The sequence below is a fragment of the Cavia porcellus genome, unplaced genomic scaffold (assembly GCF_034190915.1).
Source record: "Cavia porcellus strain 051 isolate PalLab524CR breed Dunkin Hartley unplaced genomic scaffold, mCavPor4.1 scaffold_2, whole genome shotgun sequence".
NCBI classification, from domain to species: Eukaryota; Metazoa; Chordata; class Mammalia; order Rodentia; family Caviidae; genus Cavia; species Cavia porcellus.
This window is the reverse complement of record NW_026947485.1, coordinates 95,722,471-95,744,370: the sequence shown is the minus strand read 5'-3', so window position 1 is coordinate 95,744,370 and position 21,900 is coordinate 95,722,471. Positions and strand designations below refer to the sequence as shown.

At 41.2% G+C, this 21,900-nt stretch overlaps 1 protein-coding gene across 1 annotated transcript; it reads left to right on the top strand.

Annotated features, from left to right (window-relative positions):
• Positions 1–19,041: 19,041 nt before the first annotated feature.
• CUNH10orf120 (chromosome unknown C10orf120 homolog) lies at positions 19,042–21,099 on the top strand. Its single transcript, XM_063244885.1, has 3 exons — positions 19,042–19,275; positions 19,416–19,491; positions 20,005–21,099. The coding sequence occupies exons 1-3, from the start codon at positions 19,088–19,090 to the stop codon at positions 20,695–20,697; spliced, it is 957 nt and encodes a 318-aa protein (XP_063100955.1). The 5' UTR covers positions 19,042–19,087; the 3' UTR covers positions 20,698–21,099.
• Positions 21,100–21,900: the final 801 nt, after the last annotated feature.

The window sequence follows — 21,900 nt, the reverse complement described above, 5'->3', positions numbered from 1 at the left end:
GTAAAGGTCATGTCACAGTGATATATGTGTACCCATGTTCATAGTAGCACAATTTGTAACAGCCAAATCTTGGAAGCAACCAAGGTGCCCATCAACAGCAGAGTGAATGAAAAATACGTGGTATTTTTATACAATGGAATATTACTCAGCTATAAAAAGGATGCTCTTGAGGCCTTCATAGGTAAATGGAGGCAACTTGAGGCTATCCTCATTAGTGAAATAAATAAGAATCATATTTATAAATATCACATTGTGTCTCTAGTGTAAAAAGTAATAAGAAATGTAGGAGTAATAAAATCCAAAATATGTAATTGCTATTGTAAAAAAGTGAGGAAAAGAAAGTGCTCTAAAGGATATAACTGCATGTATGTTTAAGTATATAAGATTGATACCCATATTACTAAGTTTTCGTTGGATTGTTGAACAGAAGTGTTTTCAGTCTCAATGTTCGAACATCTACTTTGTACGCTTTACTTTTGTAACTTGAACAACTATTTCTAAGAGGACAATATGGAATTTATCAACTAGTGATTTCTTATTGAATATATTTTTTTGAAATTATGTATCATTTCTACCCTTTTTCTTTTTTGCTTTTTTTCTTTAAATTAAATTTTTAAAAAATCAGATATTAAAAGATTTCTTGGAGTTGTAGAAACTCCAATGTATTTATAAAGTAAGATCAACGGAAACCACAGAATGTGAAGCCTTTATAATTTTTGCCTACAGCAAAATGTCCCCTTAAAAGACCATGATTTTAAGCACAGTGACCGCACAGAAGAGACCAAACACTTGTGCATCAAATACTTCAAGTCTAGCTAAAAATCAATGGAGTTGGGTAAAGTCACTGTTAATTTTTTCCATATACAAAAAAAAAAAAAAAAAAAAAACTTACATTGCTTTAACTTGCCTAAAACCAATGGTCTTCAAAAACTATAAGTAACCTTTTCAATATCTGGGAAAAAATGACTGAATGTTACAAAACAATATAACATAACAATAACAATATAATACAAACAATCTAAGTGGTGAAGGCTTATAAACTACCCTGCACATAGTATTGGCACATGACGAGCAGCATTCTTTTCTGTTTCCTCATCTTTAAAAATAGTTAAATATTTTCCTCTAAGAACTGCTACAAGAGAGGCCACCGAGGAGACAGGAGACTCAGGGCTCCCAGGGTGAAGGAAAGCTCCGTGGCACAATGGCTGACTGGCTTGCACCCTGTTGGTAAATTTCATTCCACGTTCATTCCATTGCAGGAGAGAGAGGTGCGGCTAAGGGACCGGCCTCCCTTACATATGTTGCAGCAGCCAAGCAGAGATCTCTCTCAGCTGAAGTCATGCACTTGGAAAACTCTTTCACGCTGCCAGAAATGCCAATATTTGCAAAACACACTTAATGATTCATCTATCTCCTAATGTGCTTCTGTGAATAAGAAGGAAAGAAAAATTTGTCCATAAACTGATCAAATATCAGTCTTATCCCATCACTGTACTCCAACTTTCAATGTTCTGGGTTTTTGCCTTCATATTTGGTGGCTCATCATTACTCTGGGGACCCCAATCTGCAACCAGACCACACAATGTTGCATGACCCTTTCACAACCCTCTCTCTTGAGCCTCCACAAGTGGAATGAGCCATCTGGTAAACCATCCATCTGGTGCACTACGTGGGATGCACCTCCCTGAGATGGCCAGTTCTATCTCTCTCACACGTAGCAACACAGAAAAGGGACAGAGCTGAATGGGATGCTTAGTAAGGCATAATGAACAATAAGGCAAGAGTGGAACGCAGACCCTACTAACCCCTGTCATTCCTTCAGTCCTTTCCACCCTTCCCTTCATGGGAGAAAGAGACAGCACACCCCACAATCTTGACCAAGTGCAATGAGAAGCAGGAAAGTCTTCCCTATTTTATTTTTAACTGGATTTCACAAGGACCAGCAGGCAGGAGGGAGAGATCCGTGCACAGGAAGGCTGACTATCCCCTCTCCTGCCTCGTCTAGTGGTGGTGGGACCAGCAGAGTCAGACCCAGGCTTGCCTGGCGCCATCTGCATGCCGGCTAATACAGGAAGTTATTATTTAAAGATAAGAGAAACCACAGTCACCACCCTCTCTCCATAATCTGATGGAGGTTCAGCACTACGCAACCTACGGAGAGCTAAGAGGCGCCGAAGCCCCGGTGTCCAGGGAACAGAGGGCACATGAGCTCAGGCATTATCACAGCTACAGGCTCAGGCAGGTACTGCCAGCCTTTTGAGAAGAGGACAGGTTTTATGGGCCTCCTGCAGACCAGAGGGACAACGAAATATTCACCTCACTCTGCAGCAGGGCACTGAGGAAAAAGGATTATCAGGTTATTTTATGAAATAAAAAAGTTTAAAAGCAAACCTGTCAAGACGGAAAATGGACTACTAGTTGCCTAGAGATTAACTGTAAGAGTGTAAGGGATCTTTTTGGAGTGGTGGAAGTGTTCCAAATTAAGTTGTGAAGTCTACTGTACAACTTGGTAAATTTACCAAAAATCATGACACATGCTTCAAATGAATGAATTTTATGGCATGTATAGTATACGTTAGTAAAGTTAAGTCTTAAAACTTAAAATTTGGGGGCTGGGGATTTAGCTCAGCGGCATAAGCGCCTGCCTTGCAAAGTGTACGGTCATGAGTTTGATCCCTGGTACCGATAAAAAAGAAAAAGACAAAAAAAAAAAAAAAAAAACAACAACTTAAAATTTATACCGTGTCACCTCTCTTCTTAGATTAGGTAGTTCTTGCTCTCCTTCAGGAAAAAGCACCCGTTCTTCATCATAGCTTAGCAGGCTCTTCTGATTTTGCCTCCTTTTGGGGGTCTCTTTGCCTACCATGCCCCATCCTCCCTCTCCTTCTGCAAATCAAATTGCTTTCAGTTCCTCAAGTACAACAGTATACTCTGGCTCTCTTTCCCTTTACTGCTTCCTGCCCACCAGATTCCTCCTTAATGAGTCAGTGCAGCTGTCAGGTTCTCTGCAGAGCAACCAAGTCAAGCCCAGACTCCCAAGGTTGGCAGTGGGTGAAATCACCAGCCATGAGTGTGCTGTACTTCATGGACCATCTCCAAGCCCTCTTTCCTGGGAGGTGGCTTCCCCTTGTGGGAGCTCACTAACCAGTGCTGATTCCAGTGTGCTGGCACTGGAGGCATTGTCCACCCTGCCTTCTCCCTCCTCCCTTCCTCCAAAGGTAACTTTCTGGCCAATATCAGATTATAACATGCTAGGCAGGGGTCAACTTTTCAAAGAAGTGGACACAATCAGTGAGGAGTGGTACCTAGCTGTGCCTTGCTCTGGGGGTCCCAGATCTGGATTCTGGTTCCTGATCCTGATCCAGTGGATTCCTTGTGGTAGACTCCACCCTTACCTCATCACTCCTGTTCAATGTAGTTCTCAAAACCCTATTCAGAGCAATTAAACAAGAAAGATAAGTAAAAGGAATAAGAATAGGAAAGGAAAAAGTCAAATTATTATGTGCTGATGATATAATTCTCTACATAGAAGACCCCTAATAATTCCACTAAAAGAGTCCTGGAACTAATAACTGAACTCAGTAGCATAGCAAAATACAAAGTCGACATTCAAAATCAATAGTGCTCTTGTACCCCAAAAATAAATTCTGAAAGAGAAATTTAAAGTGGACATGTTAGGTGCATACACACAGGTTTAAATATTACAAGAAGGGCTGGGGATTTAACTCAGTGATGTAAGTGCCTGCCTGACAGGTGCAAGACTGTGAGTTTGATCCCCGGTACCAATAAATAAATAAATAACACAAGAAACCCAAGTATAAATAAGGAACAAAATAAAGGATAGATATTAAGAAGTAGAAAGAACATGTTCAGGTGGAAAGGGGAATAAGAGATAGAGGGAGCAGAGGAAAGGAAGGGAAAAGCTCTTAAAAGAAGGTAAATTGAAAAAAAAAATGGAAATTCCATTTGACTAGATAGTTCCATCTAGGTATTTTCCAAACCTATACTATGGCAGAGTAGTATTCCACTGTGTATCAAATACCACATTTTCTTTATCCATTAATCTGTGGATGGACATACAGGCCATTTCCCAGATTTAAATGCATGTCTCACTGCAATGTGGTGTCTTTAATTCTGATTTCCATAATGGTTCTACTAGTTAACATGCCCACCACTAATGTAGAAAGAAGCGCTCCTTTCCACTCCTTTAACCTCATCAGAATTTGTTACATTTGATTTCTTGGTAATGTCCATTCTCTCTGGAGTGAGATATCATCTCAGTGTTGTTTTAATTTGCATTTCTCTAATGGTCAGAATGCTGACTGTTTTCTACACATTTATTGTACATTTGTATTTCTTCTTCAGAGAAATATCTAGTCACATAGATTGGTTTTTTAACTGAGTCTTATTTTGGGGGTTCTAATTTTTTTTAGTTATTTTATGTATTTTGAATATCAACACTCTGAGGAATAGCTGGCAAATTATTTTTCCTACTCTGTAGGTTGTCTCTTTATTGTTTATTTTGCTGTGCATTTTTTATTAGATAGGATCACTTTTGTTGATTCTTGGTATTATTTCTTGAGGTAATGTATATGCCTATGTCTTCAAGCATTTTATCTTTAAGCAGATTAAGTTGTTTTGTTTCAACAGCTAGTTCTTTGCTTCATTTTGATTTTAGTTTAGAACATGGTGAATATGTGGATCTAGACTCACTTTTCTGTTTGTGGATACCCAATTTTCCCAGCACCACTTATTTAAAAGGCTGTCTTTCCTACAGCATATATTTTTGGCCTCAAAGATCAGGCAGCTGAATGTACCTGGGGTTTTTCTGTTTCCTCTAGTCTGTTCCATTGGTCCACTTGTCTCTTTTTTGTGCTAGTACCATGCGGTTTTTTATCATGGTAGTTTTGTAACATAACTTGAAATCCAGGATTGTGATGCTTTTTGCTTAGCTTTTGTTACCCAGGATTGCTTTCGCTATTCTGAATCTCTTCTGGTTCCATATGAATTTTAGCATTGTTTGCTCAGTGCTCCTTAGTTAATTTCTCCCTAGTGAGCAATGCTATTGGTATTTTGTTGGGTAGTGTTAAATCTATATATCAGCGTTAGTAATGAGGGGCAATATGCTCTTCCTCATCGCTGCCATACTATTTTCCTGCCATTGGCTCTCTACTTTTCCCCTCCATCTCACTGTCTGCCCAACTTGGTGAGCCCCCCTGCCACTGTTCCTGTAATCATGGTCATTTTTATCTCTCTCTAGAATGTCCTTCAGTATTTTTTATGGGGTTGGTTTGGTGGTCATGAATTCCTTCAGTTCTCTTTGTCATGGAAGTATGTTGTTTCTCTGTTAATTTTGAAAGAAAGTTTTGCCAGGTACATCAATCTGGGTTGGAAGTTGTTTCTTTCAGGACTTGTAATACTTCACTGCAAACTCTTCTTGATTTGATGGTCTGCGTTGAGAAGTATGTCGAGATTCTGATGGGTTTTCCTTTATAGGTGATCTGTTTCCTTTCTCTAATAGCTTTTAATGTTCTGTTCTTCTGTTGAATTTCTGGGACCTTGATTATTATATGTCTGGGTTATAGGTTTATTTTAGTTATAGCTAGCTGAAGTTCTCTATGCCTAACTTATCTGATCATTATTTGCTTTTCCTGTGCTTGGGAAGTTTTCTGATGTTATTTCTGTAAATAGACTTTTAATTTCATTTGCATTAACCCCTGCTTTTTCACTAACATTTATTATTCTTAACTTGTTTCCTTTGATTGTCTTGCAGCTGGTGAATTGTTACTTGCTGGTTCCTTGTTATTTTTAAGAGATTTTTTCCTTCAGGATTGCAAGTTGCAAGCCTGTCTTCAAGGTTTGAAAGTCTATCTTTAGTTTCTTTCAAGCAGTTTTGCCAGCTTTCAATGGAGTTTTTAATTTCATGGATATCTCTTTGAATCTGTTTCATGTATTCCTAGTTTTTTTAAATAAGGTTTCCCTCATTTTCTTATGCTCCTCTATTCTGCCATGTATGTCTTCTTTAGAAGTGTTTAGGAATTCTTTTATTATGTTTTTCATTGTTTCTTTTACCGAGATAGTATTTATGTTCTAATTTTTACAGCCTCATGAAGTGTTCTTCACTTCAGTTGCCATTACTTTAGAAACTTCAGGTGTTCGACTCCTAATCTCTTCCATGTTTACATCTCCTGGAATAGCTCTGCTTGCGTTGGAGGATAGAGACTGCCTTTGGCTTCTTTGTCCTGACATATTCCTGAGTTTTTCTGGACAAGTGGGTAGTGGGGTCCCAGGCACTTCCCATATTAGCTAAGTTTTTCTGAAGTGAGACTGGTTCTTCTAGTCAGTGCTGGCTATGGGTATCTGCGGGTGACCACTGGGTGTGTTGGTGCAGGGCTGTCTGCTGCTTTCTCCAGCCTGCTCTGGCTCACCAGTGGCTGGTGGAGTGGACACAGGGGCCAGGCTGCTGCTGCCTCCTGGATGGTTGCCAGCAGAGATCTAAGATGATGGTTTTCAGAGTGCAAGCAGGGCTGGCTGCCATCTCTACTGAACTGGTTAACAGCAGGGAGCCCCCACAGGCAGAGTGGATCAGGAGACAGTGTGCATCAGTATGCTTTATACAAGAAATACATTTAACCCAAAAGGGGGTTCATATACTGAAAAATCAAAAGAGAGAGAACAATGCTCCATGTGACAGGGAACCAGAAAGAAGTGGGGGTAGCTTCCCATCAGCTGCAGACTAGTTAAGAAAAAACCATGGCACTTTCATACAATGGAAAGCTACTCAGTTATAAAGAAAGAAAACCTTGTGCTCGTGTATGTAAATGGATACAACGTGAGATCATGCTCATGGGTGAAATGGTTCAGAGTCACATAGGTGAACATTGTGTTATCTCTCTACTTTAAAAACTAAAGGACATAGTGGGATCCAAAATGCACAGTACATCCTGTGAAAATGAAAAGGGAGGAAGTCTCTAAAAAGGGAAGGCAGTGGCCATTGTTACTCTGTTATCATGATTTAAAACCAATATTGCCTTCATCGTTCTGTTTAGTTTGGTTTTACTCTGTTTCGGTTTGTCTAATTTTATTATATTTGATGGCATGTTTCAAAGATAACAAAATATATTACAGTAGCCATTTTTTAAGTTTCATATTAGCTTGCTTTGAAGCCTTGTATTGCTTTCATTGTTTTGTTCTGACTGGTTTTATTCTGCTTTGTTTGACTGTATGGTGTCTGACGGTATCGGCAGCTACTCTGAAGATAACAAGATGCGTTATGGTGCTCTCTGTGGTTTTACCACTATCCTGTTTTGAAGTCCTGTACTGTTTCCATTGTTTTGTTTTTACTGGTTTTATTCTGTTCTATGTTGTTTGATTTTATTATGCCTGATGATATTGGCAATTCTTTGAAGACAACAAAAGGCATTATGGTAGCCATTATTGATTTCCTTGTACTTTGTTTTAAAGTCATGTATCATGTGCATTGTTTTGACTGAATTTATTGTTTTATTTTATTTGGTTTTAATCTCTTCAAAATAAAAAAAACTGGAAAAATCTATCAATCAGTTTTGGAATATGGCCATTTTAACTATATGAATTCTGCCTTTCCAGGAATAGGTATATATTTCCATTTTTTGATGTGTTTTTCAGTCTTCTTTTCCAGAGTACTGTAGTTTTCATTGTAGAGGTCTTTTACTTCCTTGGTTGGATTACTACCTAAATGTGTCATTTTTCTCAGGGCTATTGCAGATTTTATTATCTTCCTAATGTCCTTCTCAAGGAGTTCAATATTGGTGTACAGGAATGCTGTCGATTTTAGTGTGGTACTTTTATATCCTGCTATGCTACTAAATTTGGTTATTAATTCTAGGAGCCTTTTGTTGGAATTTTTTGGAACTTCTATGTAAAAGATCATGTCATCTACACATAATTATAATTTTATTTCTTCCTTTTATATATACCTTTTATTTCTTTCTTTGTGTTGCCTGAATTCTCCAGCTAATATTTTGAGAACTATGTTGATAGTAGACATCCTCATCTTATTCCTGATTTTTGAGAAACAGCTTTCATTATCTTCCCTTTTGATAAGAGGTTGTCATTAATTTTTCATTAATGGCTATTATCAGATTGAGATAGAGTTCTTTTACCTCTATTTTTTTCAGGGATTTCTTTTAGCATAAATGGATCTTAAATTTTGTCAAACTATTTTCTGTGTCTGTTGAATGATTATGAGATTTTTGTCATTGCTTCTGTTTATGTGAACTATCACCTTAATTGACTTGCATATGTTGAACTCTGGGATGAAGCTTATATATGAACAAGGATTTGCTGCATTTTTTTGGCCTGTGCCTTGTTGAGAATCTTGTTGCATTTCTATTCACAGAAGAGATTGACCTATACCTTTTATTACTTGGCTGGATCCTTTTCTGGTTTTGGTATCAGAGTAATGCTTGCTTCCAGGAATGACTTTAGGAGTATTCACTTTCTTGCATTTTCATTCAAGAGTTACAGGACTATTGGCATTGCATTTTCTCTGAAGTTCTTCTAAATTTCACAGTGAATCCATAAGGACCTGGGATTTCTTAGTTGGTAGTCTTTTTTACTCTGGCCTCAATTACATCACCAATTATTGCATTATTTAATGGTTTTAAATCTTTTGGTTCCATTTTGGTAATTCATATGTATCTAGGAATCTATCCATTTCTTCTGAGTTCTCCAATTTATTGGCATACAGATTTGTGAAGTAGTTACTAACCATCTTCTAGATTTCAGTGGTGCCCTTTGTGACTTCACCTTTTTCATTTCTAATTGTATTGATTTGGCATGTTTTCATTCCTTTTTTGGTAATAATGGCTAAGGGTTTGTCTATTTTTTCAAATAAACAAACAGCTCAATTCATGGATTCACTGCTCTGATGTTTATTATTTTTCTTCCTTGTACCAAAAGTTCCAAAACTGGATTGTTCTTGTTTTTCTAGGACCTTGCATCATTAGGTTATTTATCTGGGGTTACTCTTTTTCTGATGTGGGCATTCACAACATAAATCTTTTAGGATTGCTTTCATTGTGATGCACTGTTCTCATACATTTTATTGGCATATTGTTTAATTCTAGAGCTGTCTTATTTCTTCCTTAACTTACTCTGTGACAAGGTCATTTCCTCTTTGAGCTTGCTGAGTTTCTCTAGGTATTCTTTAATCTTCTCATAAACCTGTGCTATGTGATATTTGGTTTCTTCTCCATTGGTGCTCCTTGGATCTACTTTTGGAGAGCTGGGAGACTTTGGGGGCTTTTTGTTCCCTTTTTGCATATTGATACACACACACACACACACACACACACTTGTTTTTCCTTTGTGAGCTGAGAATAAAGGTCAAATACAATGAGGAAACATTGATATTGTTATTGATATGAAGATAACTTTCCTTAGAACTTGTTTTCCAGTGATGTGCTCATGGCTTTGTTTGTCTAGAGACATTGCTCACCCTTTTCTGCCTAATTAGGTTGGACTCTGTCAGCATGTTATAAAGAGACACTTTCTGTCAGTTATAACAATGTCAACAGGATTGAGCTTACATCAACCATAAACATTAAAACATTAAAAGTTACTTTGATGACTTCAACCTTTGGTCAATACCGTACTTTATAGACTATGTTGTACTGGAATGCATGAAGTGTAAGCCTGTGGAAAGGAAGGGTAAGTTGGAGGGACTATGTCAATGTGAAGAGAGGAAGATAAGACATTCACCAGTGGGTAGACAGAAAACAGACGGCAAGTCAGACTGTTGGAGTTACTTTCTACCGGAGGTAACGGGCTGGTACAAGGGACATTGGGAACATATCTATGAAGTCAAGAGGCTGCATACAGCTGGGGAGCAATGTGCAGAGACTGAAGGAGACTGAGCCTGCTGGTGCTGATGCTTGCTGGTAGTTTTGTTCAGTTTCTCTAAGCTCAATTTTGTGAAGGAGTAACCGGCCATGACCTTAAATCAAATCATACTGTTTAATTTATGGCACTGGTTAATTCTGGTTCTCTAATGCACTGTTATGGTCTCTTATTTATGCCTTTACATAGAAGGGGGAGGCCAGGAAGTGAGGCTGGGCGTGGTGGTGCGTGCCTGCAGTCCAGGCACTCAGGAGGCTGCGGTGGAGGGTGGCTGATTTCCAGGCCAGTCTGGGCTACACAGTGAGGTCAAGGCCAGCTGAACTGGACGGTGAGACCTTGTTTCAAAAGAAGAAAATAAAAAAGAAGGTAAGGAAGTGAGAGTAGGGCAGGACTAAGCATAATGCAGGGAGTTGAAAGGAGAGAGAGCACACTCAACAAAAAAGCAGCTCAAAATGGTAAGGCTTGAAACTTAAAAGTACTGCAAATATCTAACACCAACAAAGAAGTATCAAAAGAAAGAAGAGTATGGAAATAAAAGCTGAATAGAAAGAAAAACAAACATAGAACAGAACAAAACCTTTACACAGGTTTTCTTCCCTTCACAGGTTTTTCTTGCGTATTTCTTAAGTGGCCTGAAGGCTGCTCTCCCAGGTTCTGATCACCGTTGTCTGTTTCAACTCCGCCCACAGAAACCACGAGAGGGCGCTCATTCTCCCTCCCGCTTCCGGTTCACTGAGTTGTTTCCTTTTTTTCTTTTCTTTTTTTTTTTTTTTTTCTTTCTTTCTTCCTTTTTTTTTTTTTTTAAGATTTTTTGAGACAGGTTCTTGCTCTAATTTAGGCTGGTCTCAAACTCACTGCGATCCTCCTGCCTCAGCCTCCCAAATGCTGGAATTAGAGGCATGTGCCAGCCACCACATGGGGCCGTCGTTCTCTGTTGCAGACCAGATTTTCTCTTCCTTCTGCCCTTCTCCGCCAGGCATTACTACTTGTCCTCTCCATCTGTTGGAGGCCACTGCCAAGCGCAGGGAGGACTCTGATTGCTCCATGCACCGCACTGTGGTCACATGTGGGAGAAACAGGTGCTTTATTGTTGCTATTATTAGTAGCATTATTAAAATTGTCTGTATTGGGGAAACCTCCCCCCAGGTGTCTCGCTGAGTGCAGGTTCTGGGCCAGGATTTTACCTGGGACGGCTGTTTGCAGTTTTGAGTCCTTGGGTCGGAGTCATCGGACGTCGCAGCGCCCGGTAGGAAGGAAGCATGACAGGGTTTATGAATCATCCAGCGCCTCTTGGGGGGAGGGGCTGCCTCGCTCCCTCCCTGGCCCCCTTGCCCGGGCAGGTGGGTATCCAGGTCCACTGCGACAGGTTACCCCTCTCCTACCCTCTAAGCTCGAGGTCAGTCCAGCTGGGTTGCCTTGTCATTTATCACCCTGTATCACTTTTATCTTTTGCCTTGGCCTCTGAGTAACTGCTTTTCTTCAGCCCCAAATCCGAGGTACCAGCCATCACCCACTCCCTGTTTGTCCCTGATGAATCTCATTTAGGTGTTGTTCTTAATCCACCAGGGGGAGCCAGAGCCCAGGCGATGGCTTTACAGACAGCTGTGAAGGAGGCAGGAAGGGGTGTGTGTGTGTGTGTGTGTGTGTGTGTGTGTGTGTGTGTGTGTGACAACCATTATAAAAATAAACTGGAACATATACATAAAGAAAACTAGATTGAAAAAACATTACATATATTATATTGCTACAATTATTGAAAAGTTAATTAAACACTTTTAAGTATGAGAGAATATCATTCTTCCTTGAAGTAAGTCAGTTTCTTAAACAAGACATGAAAAGCACTCACCAGTAGGGGAAAGACTGATAAAATGCCACCAGCGTACAGTAAGAACTTCCATTCACCAAAAGACATCTTTAAGAAAGTAGAAAGGTATGTCACAAAATAGGATAAAATATTTGCAGCATATTTAATGAACAAGAATATATTTTAAAAGTCCTATGTATAAAATAGAAAGCAGAAAATTAATAAACAAGAAATTTAAATAGACATTTAACAAAGGATAATCTCAATAGCTAACAAAAAGTTCAACCTCATTTGTTTGTTTGTTGTTGTTGTTGTTTATGTTCAACCTGGCCTTGAATTTACTGTGTAGCCCAGGCTGACCTCAAACTCAGTGCACTCTTCAGCTAATTTTTATTTCATTTTATTTGTGGTACTGGGGATTGAACTCAGGGTCTTGTGCACACTAGGCCAGCTCTCTACCATTGGCTGCATCCCCAAGCCCTTGTTTGTAACCAGTAAAATCCATAATAAAGTCACACAAGTGCCTCCACATATCCACCTGGGTTTACAGAATGAGGACCAATGGGAATTTTCAGGCTGTGAATTACTGGAGACATTTTGGAATAGAGGTGAAAATTTTCTAGTAAAATTGAAGCTATACCCAGCATTCCAACCCCAGATAAATACCTAACCAAATAGCCTGAATGTAACCCAAGGAGACATGTGCCAGAATGCTCCCCAAATCAGAAACAGCTCCCTTGAAACAAGAGAAGACTGATTGAAGACTCATAAGGCAATCATGCTAAGCAACAATGAAAATGAGAGGACTGAAGCCAATGTGTCAATAGTAAGAGTATTGAAAGCATTTTTAAAGAGAAGACACCAAAGAATGCATACCATATGACTCTGTTAATACATAGCTGAAAAACTGGGCAAAATTATGTCAAATCTAATAGCCCAGTTTTTAAAGATTATAAAAAATATTTCTGATAATCATGAAAAAGTCAATAAATGTAAGTAGCTGTGACCAATTTTATATGTGAACTTGGCTAGGCCTTGATATTTGGCCTGATCTATTATTCTGAATGTTTCTGTGAGTGTGTTTTTAATAAGTTTAACATTTAAATCAGGCTTTGAGTGGAAAGATTACTTTATGGTGTGAGTGGGCTTTGTCCAATCAGTTGAAGGACTAAATTTTACAAAAGATTGACCTCCCCTTAACAGCAGGAAATTCTGCCAACTGAAGGCTTTTGGATTTGAACTTTGATGCTGGCTCCTCCCTAGGTCTCTAGCCTGCTGACCCATTCTGTGGATTTCATACTTATCTACCTCTACAATCACATGAGCCAATTCCCTAAAATAAATCTCTCATTGTATCCTTTTTCTCTGGAGAACCCTGACTAATAAATAGATAAAAGTATTTATAATACTGTATGATAAATAGATGAACGATATATAAAAGATAATTACTCAAGGAAAAAAAGACACTAAAAGATACAAGATAAAAATGAGAGGAAATTAAAGTGGAAAATTAGAAAGCGAAGTAGTAGATGAAGTTGGTAATCCTAACTAAAACTCAAGACAAAGCTAGGTAAACCTCAAGAGTAAAGCGATGTGAAAATGACTGGGGGAGAGATCTTTAAAATAAAACAAAAGCACAGAGCCTGGGAATGGAAAAAGAGAAAACGAGACAAGGAAGTAAGATAAAGCAGAAGTCTGTGGAACTGGGTGTGAGAAACATTGGTTTCCCACAGTGCTGAGACCAGCTGCCAAAGCGACATCCCTCCCTGACAAGCCTGCTCTCACCCTCCTTTCTGGATCCTGGGGCACCCAGACCTGACCATGGCACACTTCTCTCTTTTTTCTAAGACATATCTTATTTTAAGCTGACATATAGTAATTGTACCTATTTATGGGCTACACTGTGACATTTTAACACATTACATTTTAATGATCAGATCAAGCCAACACCATATCCATCCGCCTGTTCCTGTTGGCATGGGGCCATGCCTTCTCCATGTGGACAGCTGGAGCTGATCAGACTACTGGTATACCACCAGCCTGGCCTGGCCATAGGCTGTAATAGACACTGATATCCCTGTGTTTTTCCTTCTGGTCTTTTTCTTTCTTGCATATTTGTATATTTACAGCATGACGATCATATGCAACATGTTTGGCATCATATTATCTTATGAGTATATTACTGGACAGTTTTGCAAAGATTTGAAGAGAAGATAGCACTCTTTCATGTGTCATTCACTGAGGCAGTGGCTGTGTCCCAAACGTTTGTTGCATACGTGCAGTGCTGTAGGTGTGTGTGATCACGCAAGTTCCCTTTGAGTCCGCAGCTGCCAGTGGCACCAGTGGGAAAGGCAGTGCCTGCAGTGTCAGAGGCATTCTGTGCTTCTCAGAGGCCCCGCTGGTTTCCAGGTCCACAACTGTGCTGGACATCTGTTTGGGTACCAGGAGCACGTCTGTACTTCAGGTGATTCAGATCTGAGCGTTGGACAAAATCTACACATTTTCACAAATCGTGGGCTTGTGGTAGAGTCACAGCTAAGTCTGGGGATCATTATTAATCAGAGACCACATGGAAAGCTCTCTCCCAAACTGCTTTTTCACTTTACTGTTTTAACTTTTTCAAACACGTAACAATGTAAATTCAAGACAATATAGGCTCACTCCTCAAGCTTCCTCATCTGCCGCATGTTCCTCATGCAGCTGTTTTTATTGTTTTATGTATATTATCCTATTGTTAGGCAACTAAATATACATGCTTATTTTTTCCTCCTCTGCACAATCAGGTAGCCAACAGTTTATGCACATTTTTGTGGGAGACAACTTCAGTGACTCCCTTTGAATCCAAAACAATTCCTGTGACTTTATTTGGAGACTCATTTCCTTATACTAATATGTAAAAAGCTGGCTAGAGTATTTCCTTCTCTCCATAGCCCCCAAAGCAATTCCACTGCTACCTTAATTGGATTATGTAAATTGAGCCTTCTGCATACCTTTAGATCTGCAATTTACAAAGCTGCAGATCTTGCATCTGGCCAGCCAGCTCAAGTTACTCACATAATTCCCGCCATCCTGACTATCACTCATCCCTGAGTCACCTCCTTCTTCACAAGATAATAAATGCTAGGAGAGGCCTAGGATCAAGCCCTTTGTCCACATGTCATCACGTCATGAGGATTGGGTTTAGGACCCCTTGGCTGCCTATAACTTGGAATATATCTTGGTGTCTTTACTCTCGCTGTGGATTGCAATAGTGGTGGTAGATTGGAATTAATTTACTGGGATTCCAATAAATGTCTCGATAGGGTTACAAATATAACTTTTTGGATTGTGAGAAAAACTAGAAAGAGGATTACAGTACTTGAATGACTGAACTTGATATTTGGGTTTACAATATATTTTCACCTTACTTTTTACAAGTAACATTATTTCTTAGGTTTAGTTCCACATAAACACAGATCTGCCTTTCTCAGTCTTTTATTCCTGTAGCACTATGTGTTTATGCAGTATTCCACTGTAAAGTGGCATAGCTCTCTGGCCAATCCTGAATAAATTGACGTTTGAATTTATCATTAGGCTCATTACTCCAAATGAGTCTGCATTCTGAACCTTGTACTTATCTAGTTTTGCAGCTGTAATTTAGTCAAAGGATAAGGTAATTTATGATATATATTACCAAATTATCTTTGACAGAGGTTATGATAATATTCATTCCCACCAGCAGCATTCCTGACCTTGGCTTTAACCAGGAACCCAGGACAATTGTTTATTGCCAGCAAACTGGACATCTGTTCCACACCAGTCCCTGTGCTAAGCAAGTACATGGTAAGGAATAAGGTACCGCTGGTACCTGCTTTCAGTAGAGCGACAGGAGAGAGAACCAGGAGAAGACCCACCTCTACTTGCTGGGTGCCACCATCGGAAGGCCCTTCCCTCCGCATGCCTAGTGTGGGCAGAGAGAACCAGGCAATCTTCCTCTGCCTGCCAGGCACTGCCACCGGAAGGCCCTTTCCTCTGCCTGCTCAGGGCCAGCAGAGAGAGCCAGAAGATCCACCTCTGCCTGCTGTGCACCGCTACCAAAAGGCCACATCCTACAGGTGGCCAGTGTGGGCAGAGAGAACCAGCCAATGCACCTTCACCTTCAGGGAGCTGCCCAGAAAGCTCCTTCCTGCAGGCAGCCAGCAGGAGCAGGGACACACAGCTAGGTAAGCCCTGGGCATCTGTAGGCCACCATTGGAGACCCTTGGCTCCCTCAGGTTGCCATCAGTCACTAGCAGAATCAGACAAACACACCCCTGTATCTGCCTCCATCGAGGGAGTCCCAGTGTAGACACACAGGCTGAAAGAAGCAGCTCCACCCCCTCGCACCCCTGATCATCAGCAAAGCCCCAGTGTAGCTACATAGTTCTAGAGAAGCCTGCTCCACACTCTGCTACCTCCCTGTAAGTCTGGAATTAAAAGAGGAACCCAGGTGCCTGTCCCATCCTCCTACACTGCCTAGAGGCAGCCAACGTGGGAAGTGCCTGGTGCCACATAACCAACTTGTTGGGAGGAACCCAAGAGAATGTCAAAATGAAGCAACCTACAGATAAGTGGACTGTTGTTCCAAGGACTCTTTAAAACTTAAAATTGCCAAATGTATCCAATAATTTTGCTCTTATGTGTTCTTCCTTATGGAGACCTCAAGAAGATACCTCATAATCCATATAATGTTTGGAACTTGGAAAATTACTATTTCACTGGTGAATTATTGATAGCCAATGCTACTATCTATGGGATAATTAAGATAGATTTATGTGCCCTATTAAATAGCATCCCAGCAAAAATTAGACAAAAGAAAATGTTGTTCAGTCCACATGCCATGCTGCATGACTGGTTGCTAATAGAGACTTGCAGGGACCTACATAGTCAAAAAAAATTACAGTCCACTGGCTGGTATCTTTGCCCCCAAAAGCAACAGCCAGCCTCTCATCACAGGTGTTCACAGTCCATAGAGACAAAATATTTTTGTAGACATTGGGGTTGTGAATCTGTATCTCCTTGACAGGAAAATAAAGGGGGTTGTTACCTTTTCCTCACTCGGGAGACCTCATCTTCTGTTCTCCTCCACTAGACTTCCTGTTCTTGAGACCTTTTTGCCCTTTGAGATTTTTGTGCCATCTCTAGACCCCTTCTTGCCTCTGGACATTGCTTATGGCAAATCAGCTTTTAAATTCCTGTGCAGATAACACCACTTGTTGGTGGGATGCGAGGCCCCTGCTCATACTGGACAATGTACAGGGTACTCCAGGAGCCTGTGTTTACTCTGCCTCCTACTCCTTGCACAGTTCCCCTTATGCTGTGCTCTGTAATCTTACCTCTTCAGCCTCGATTTATACTTTTTCTTATCCTGCCAATCAGCACCTTGTTGCTCCCAATGGAGCCTGGTTTGCCTGTACTTCTGGTATAACTCCTTGTTCCATGCATCACCTGTTCACCCATGGCCCTGAGCTTTGCATATTAGTCCATATCTTTCCCCAAGTGTATTGGTACTCTGGAGATAATGGTAGGAGTCACTTGTTCCCTAGCTTTGACTTAAAGAGTCCGGTCCGAGTGAATAGAAATCCTGTACTATTACCCGTATTACTGGAAATTGAGATAATAAGGTTAATAGGTTTAAAAATGTCCAGCCTAATAGAGACCAAAATTATAGACACTCATTAAGTGCACTCATTGACCAAGATCTAGCAGCCCTCAGTGACTCTGTCTCCAAATTAGATGATTCTTTAAGTTCACTGGCTGAGATGGTTTTGTAAAACCGGTGGGGTCTAGATCTCCTGTTCCTGAAGGAAGGAGGCCTCTGTCTGGCAGTAGGAAAAAATTGTTGCTTGTATGCCAGTTATTCTGGGGTTATCTGACAAAGTATCACCAGCCTTAAAAGGCAGCTACAGGAATGAGAACAAGCCAGACAAGCTGAACAGAATTGATTTAAATGATGGTTTTCTCTATCTCCCTGGTTGACAATGTTAATCACAGCAGCCCCTGGACCTCTGTTATTCTTATTTACCTGTTTAACAATTGGACCTTGCATTATAAACAAATCAGTAAATTATGTCCAAGATTGGGTTCAAACTATAAAACTCATGATTTTAAAGACACAAGTTTATGAACAGATACCTCTGCTTGAAAACTCCATGAGCATTGGCTCACTGACAGAAATCAGTGGGGAATGTTATGCTCTATGCTTATTGCCCTAGTAACCATGTACCTGGAGCACTGACCACATTATGAATTTGTTATAAATTAACTGACCGTGTCATCATGCTGTTCTGCATTGTTTCCCCCCACCTTAGTAACCTGTTTGCTGTGTCAACTTTTGTTCCCCTTGTAAGAGACAAATGATGCTGCGTCAACCATTGTTCCCTTTATGAGAGATAAATGTTCCTGGAATTGGCAGACCAAGGACTATGAATTGGCTAACCACCCACTGTGAAATGGGTGGCCTCAAGCAAAGGGGAACAAAGGCCCACCTTGTTTCTGTTTCTCATCACTATGTACTTAATGATCAATGAACTAATCATAAATGAACTATAAAAATCAGTCAAAATTCTGACTCAGTTGCACAGCTTTGTAAATTCCATCTGCACTATGTCGCTGGGCCAGCTAAAATAAAAGTGCTTCTTTTAAAAAGACGTCACTGTCTTGCCCTGTTTTTCATCTCATGAGGCCTTGTTTTCTTGGGGGGGGTAACAACAACATACCTCTGAGAGGATAGCAACTGAGATAAGGAAACAACTTCATGAGATTGTAAAAGTAGTCAAATCAGTAGAGTGAGAGACAGACTCATTTGACGATCAAATCAGCGTATGGCCAAGCACCACAGCACAGTATAGGAAGTACTATGAGGACCTGAACCAGTGGACTTTTCATTCAGCAAGGACTTCAGAACAGGTAGCAGTCACACTAGGCTGAGAGACAAACAAGTTGCCAAGGGGCAGAGAGGTGATCCACACAGAGGGAACCATGAGCTGTAGTTTAGATGGTTGTTCCCAGAGTAGCACTGATCGAGCAGGAAGCACTAAATGCTAGAGAGGCAAGAAAATTCCAGGGGCTGGGGACGCTGGTCTTTAGTTATTGGCAAAAAGTCTTCTTCATCCCATAAGAACTGAGAAGTGAGATGACCTTCCAGCCATACTCTGCCCCTTCTCCTCCCTGGGCTCCAACCTGCCAGTCTGAGGATCTATGTCTTCTTCCCCCTCAGTGAATCACTTAATACCTTGCAGACCTCACAATAGCTACCAGGTGGGCCAATTGTGATGCAGCAAATGCTGTGACTGTCCTTTGGGTTTCCATTGAAGTGTCGGAGAAATAAACTCCAGTCATTAACACCTCTCATCCAAGCCTGTTGCTGGAGTATCATCAGAAATGGAAAAATGGTTGTCAAGGGTTGGAACACAGAGGGCTGGACATTCAGGGGCCAAAGAAAGGGACACTGAAGAGAGCAAGTCAAACAAGAATGGAAAGTTAGTCAAAATCCTTAATGACAACTGTTACCACTTACATCAAGCCTCTGTGTGTTGTCAAGAGCACCAGCGTCCTGCGTTACCACTGGGGTGAGTGTGGCCTGTGCTTCTAGGCCATGTAGAGCTGGCCTTAGCCTGCTTAATGGAAAGCTACACTCTTGGATTTTTGGACTCTGACAACTAGACAGACCCTTTCCAGAGTTCTAATTCACCTACCTCCCTGCTTGCAGGATCTGCACCAAATTCAACAAATCAGACCCTCGCATTGCCCTAGGAAAGTACTCCCCCTTGGAAAAAGAGATCCTGGTAAGTGGCCGAGAATTTACACTTAAGAGAGGCCTCCCTGATGCCTGCCAGTGAGCTGGAAGGCCCTCAATTCCAAACCCACTGACAATAAAGAAGTCTCCCAACAGAAGACTCTAGTTGCCTTGGTCTGCTGGTGGATTCCACACTTACACAGCAAAATATAGTACTCTCTTATTTAAAAGTCCCAATTAGGAACATAATGTTAAGTAATTACAGATGATAGAAATGGTCTCTTTTGAGCCCTGATCTTATATTCATTGCTTTCTCAGACATGGTCTTGTGAAGGCTTCAAATGGCTCTTTAAAGTCAATAATATTCTTGCAAATTCATAGTACATAAGAGGATAGTAAGGATTTGAACCCAAGCTCAACTGACCCAGAAGGTCCACCATGTTCACATCACATGAAGGTCACATCATCACAGAAATGTAGGGAGAACCAACCACTAGCTAATTCTGGGAGGTCTACCTGTCTCTGTGCATGAATATTTTAACAATCCCCTTCCCACTATCAGCGTCTAGGTGGTGTTCATACTAAAGCCACAAGAAGGTTTTTGGCTTCCAAACAAGAGGAAGAACGGAAAATGGTGAGGGACCTGAGGCTTCTGTCTCCAGACTGCAAACAGGCAATGGAATGTAAAAATCAACCTTCCCCTCCATGTGCTATGAGTGGACCTGTAAAAAAATTATGGACTGCACAAGTAATTGTGCCTGCTGAGGAGTTCAAAATGCCCGAGCGGGAGAAGATCAATATCAAGAAGCACGTGGAAAGAATGCAGTTGGCCAGAGCCTTAGAGAATAAGCAGGTTTCCTCCTATGCTGAGAGACTCAGGACATCCATGTTTGTGCACCCAACAGCAAAGGGCAATGGGAGAAAAGATGGGGACAGTTCTGACAGTGATAATATCAAGCAGGAGGAGAAAAAAGAGGGAGAGAGCAAGGTCACAAGACAAAAAATAAAAATGAATGTCATTTTCAAGTCAGAAGAAGCAAAAACGTATTTTCCATGCCAACCACATGATTGCAAGCCTTTTCTTCCCATACAAACACTGGAACGATCCATCACAGGCCTAACAAACCGAAATCTCCTTCCCATAGCTAAATTCCCTGGAGACCTCATGCTCATGAACCAGGAATTTATATCCCGGAGAAATTACTCTGGTGATATGAACAGTATCTACCACCTGCAAAAAAGACAGTGCCTGTAAGAAGTATGTGGGTATGAGAGAATCGACTCCCCGTTTGTAATGTAACCCCCCCCCCCTGAGCTATAGAACAGAGCAGTAAGGAATGTGTCACTCCCTAAATCCTCCTTGAGATATCGGGGCAGGACAGGAAGGAATGCATCTGCTAGTCATTAACCACAAGATGATCTGTCCTCTGTAAAGATAAAGATAAGTAAAGGAATGTGCTAGATTAGACCAGGACTCTCGGTCTCCATGGTTACTCAGCCCCAGACCCCTCGAATCAGCATCTGCCAAGTCCTGCGCCGTTCAAAATTAACCAATGCGATCTGCTTCTGTAAACCTGCTTGCTTCCCGCTTGTGCCCTTAAAAACCCTGCACAAATTCCCCTCGAGGCCCTCTGCACTCGTTTGCCTGGAGGACCCCATGCGCATGGAAATAAACTTTTTTCCCTCACCAAGAGTTGAGTCCTTGGGGTCTCTTTCACTGCGGCGTCGGCCCTAACATCTTGGAGGCCCCAGCGAGATGGCACGTCTCACGGGAGGTGACCTCAATGGCTCTGCGGTGAGTGAGTACGACCGGTCGCTTCTTATTTTTACTCTGAGGATCAATCTACCGGTATTTTACGCCCCGAGCCAAACGGCTCCGATCTAGGGGCAATTTTTGTTACCTGTTTTTGTTATCTGTTATCTGTTCTCTGTTCTCTGGTGACCGGGGGACGCCCCACATGGTTTTCTGTGACTCACCGTTTGCAATAGGATTTTCCTATCGGTTTGGGGAATTTCATTCCCAATCTGTGGTCCGTCCGGGCCAATTCGGAGACACCCTCTGAGGTGACTCGTTTGGGGAATTTCATTCCCAATCTGTGGTCCATCTGGGCCAATCTGGAGGCACCCCCTAAGGTGACTCGTTTGGTGTGAAACTGATGCGTGAGAGTGAGGTGGCCGGCCTGTTTGTCCTGTGTGTTGTGGGTGTTGTGATTGGTTATTTGTTGTATCACGCTTGCGTTAACCGCCCTGTGACTATAGAACATCATGGGACAGTCGACTTCATCCCCATTGTCCCTCACCCTCGACCATTGGTCGGAGGTGCGGAAGAGGGCTCACAATCTCTCCTTGCAGGTCAAGAAGAGTAAATGGCAGGATTTCTGCTCGACTGAGTGGCCTACTTTTTCTGTGGGATGGCCACCAGAGGGGACTTTCCACCTTCCCCTCATCTTAGCAGTTA

What these genes read in the sequence shown, in the direction of transcription:
- CUNH10orf120 (XM_063244885.1), top strand. Translation starts at nt 19,088, where the DNA reads ATGGAAAAATGGTTGTCAAGGGTTGGAACACAGAGGGCTGGACATTCA. An exon ending in CGTCCTGCGTTACCACTGGG is followed by an intron (nt 19,276 to 19,415) that starts GTGAGTGTGGCC and finishes CCCTGCTTGCAG; the next exon opens with GATCTGCACCAAATTCAACA. An exon ending in CCTTGGAAAAAGAGATCCTG is followed by an intron (nt 19,492 to 20,004) that starts GTAAGTGGCCGA and finishes TCCCACTATCAG; the next exon opens with CGTCTAGGTGGTGTTCATAC.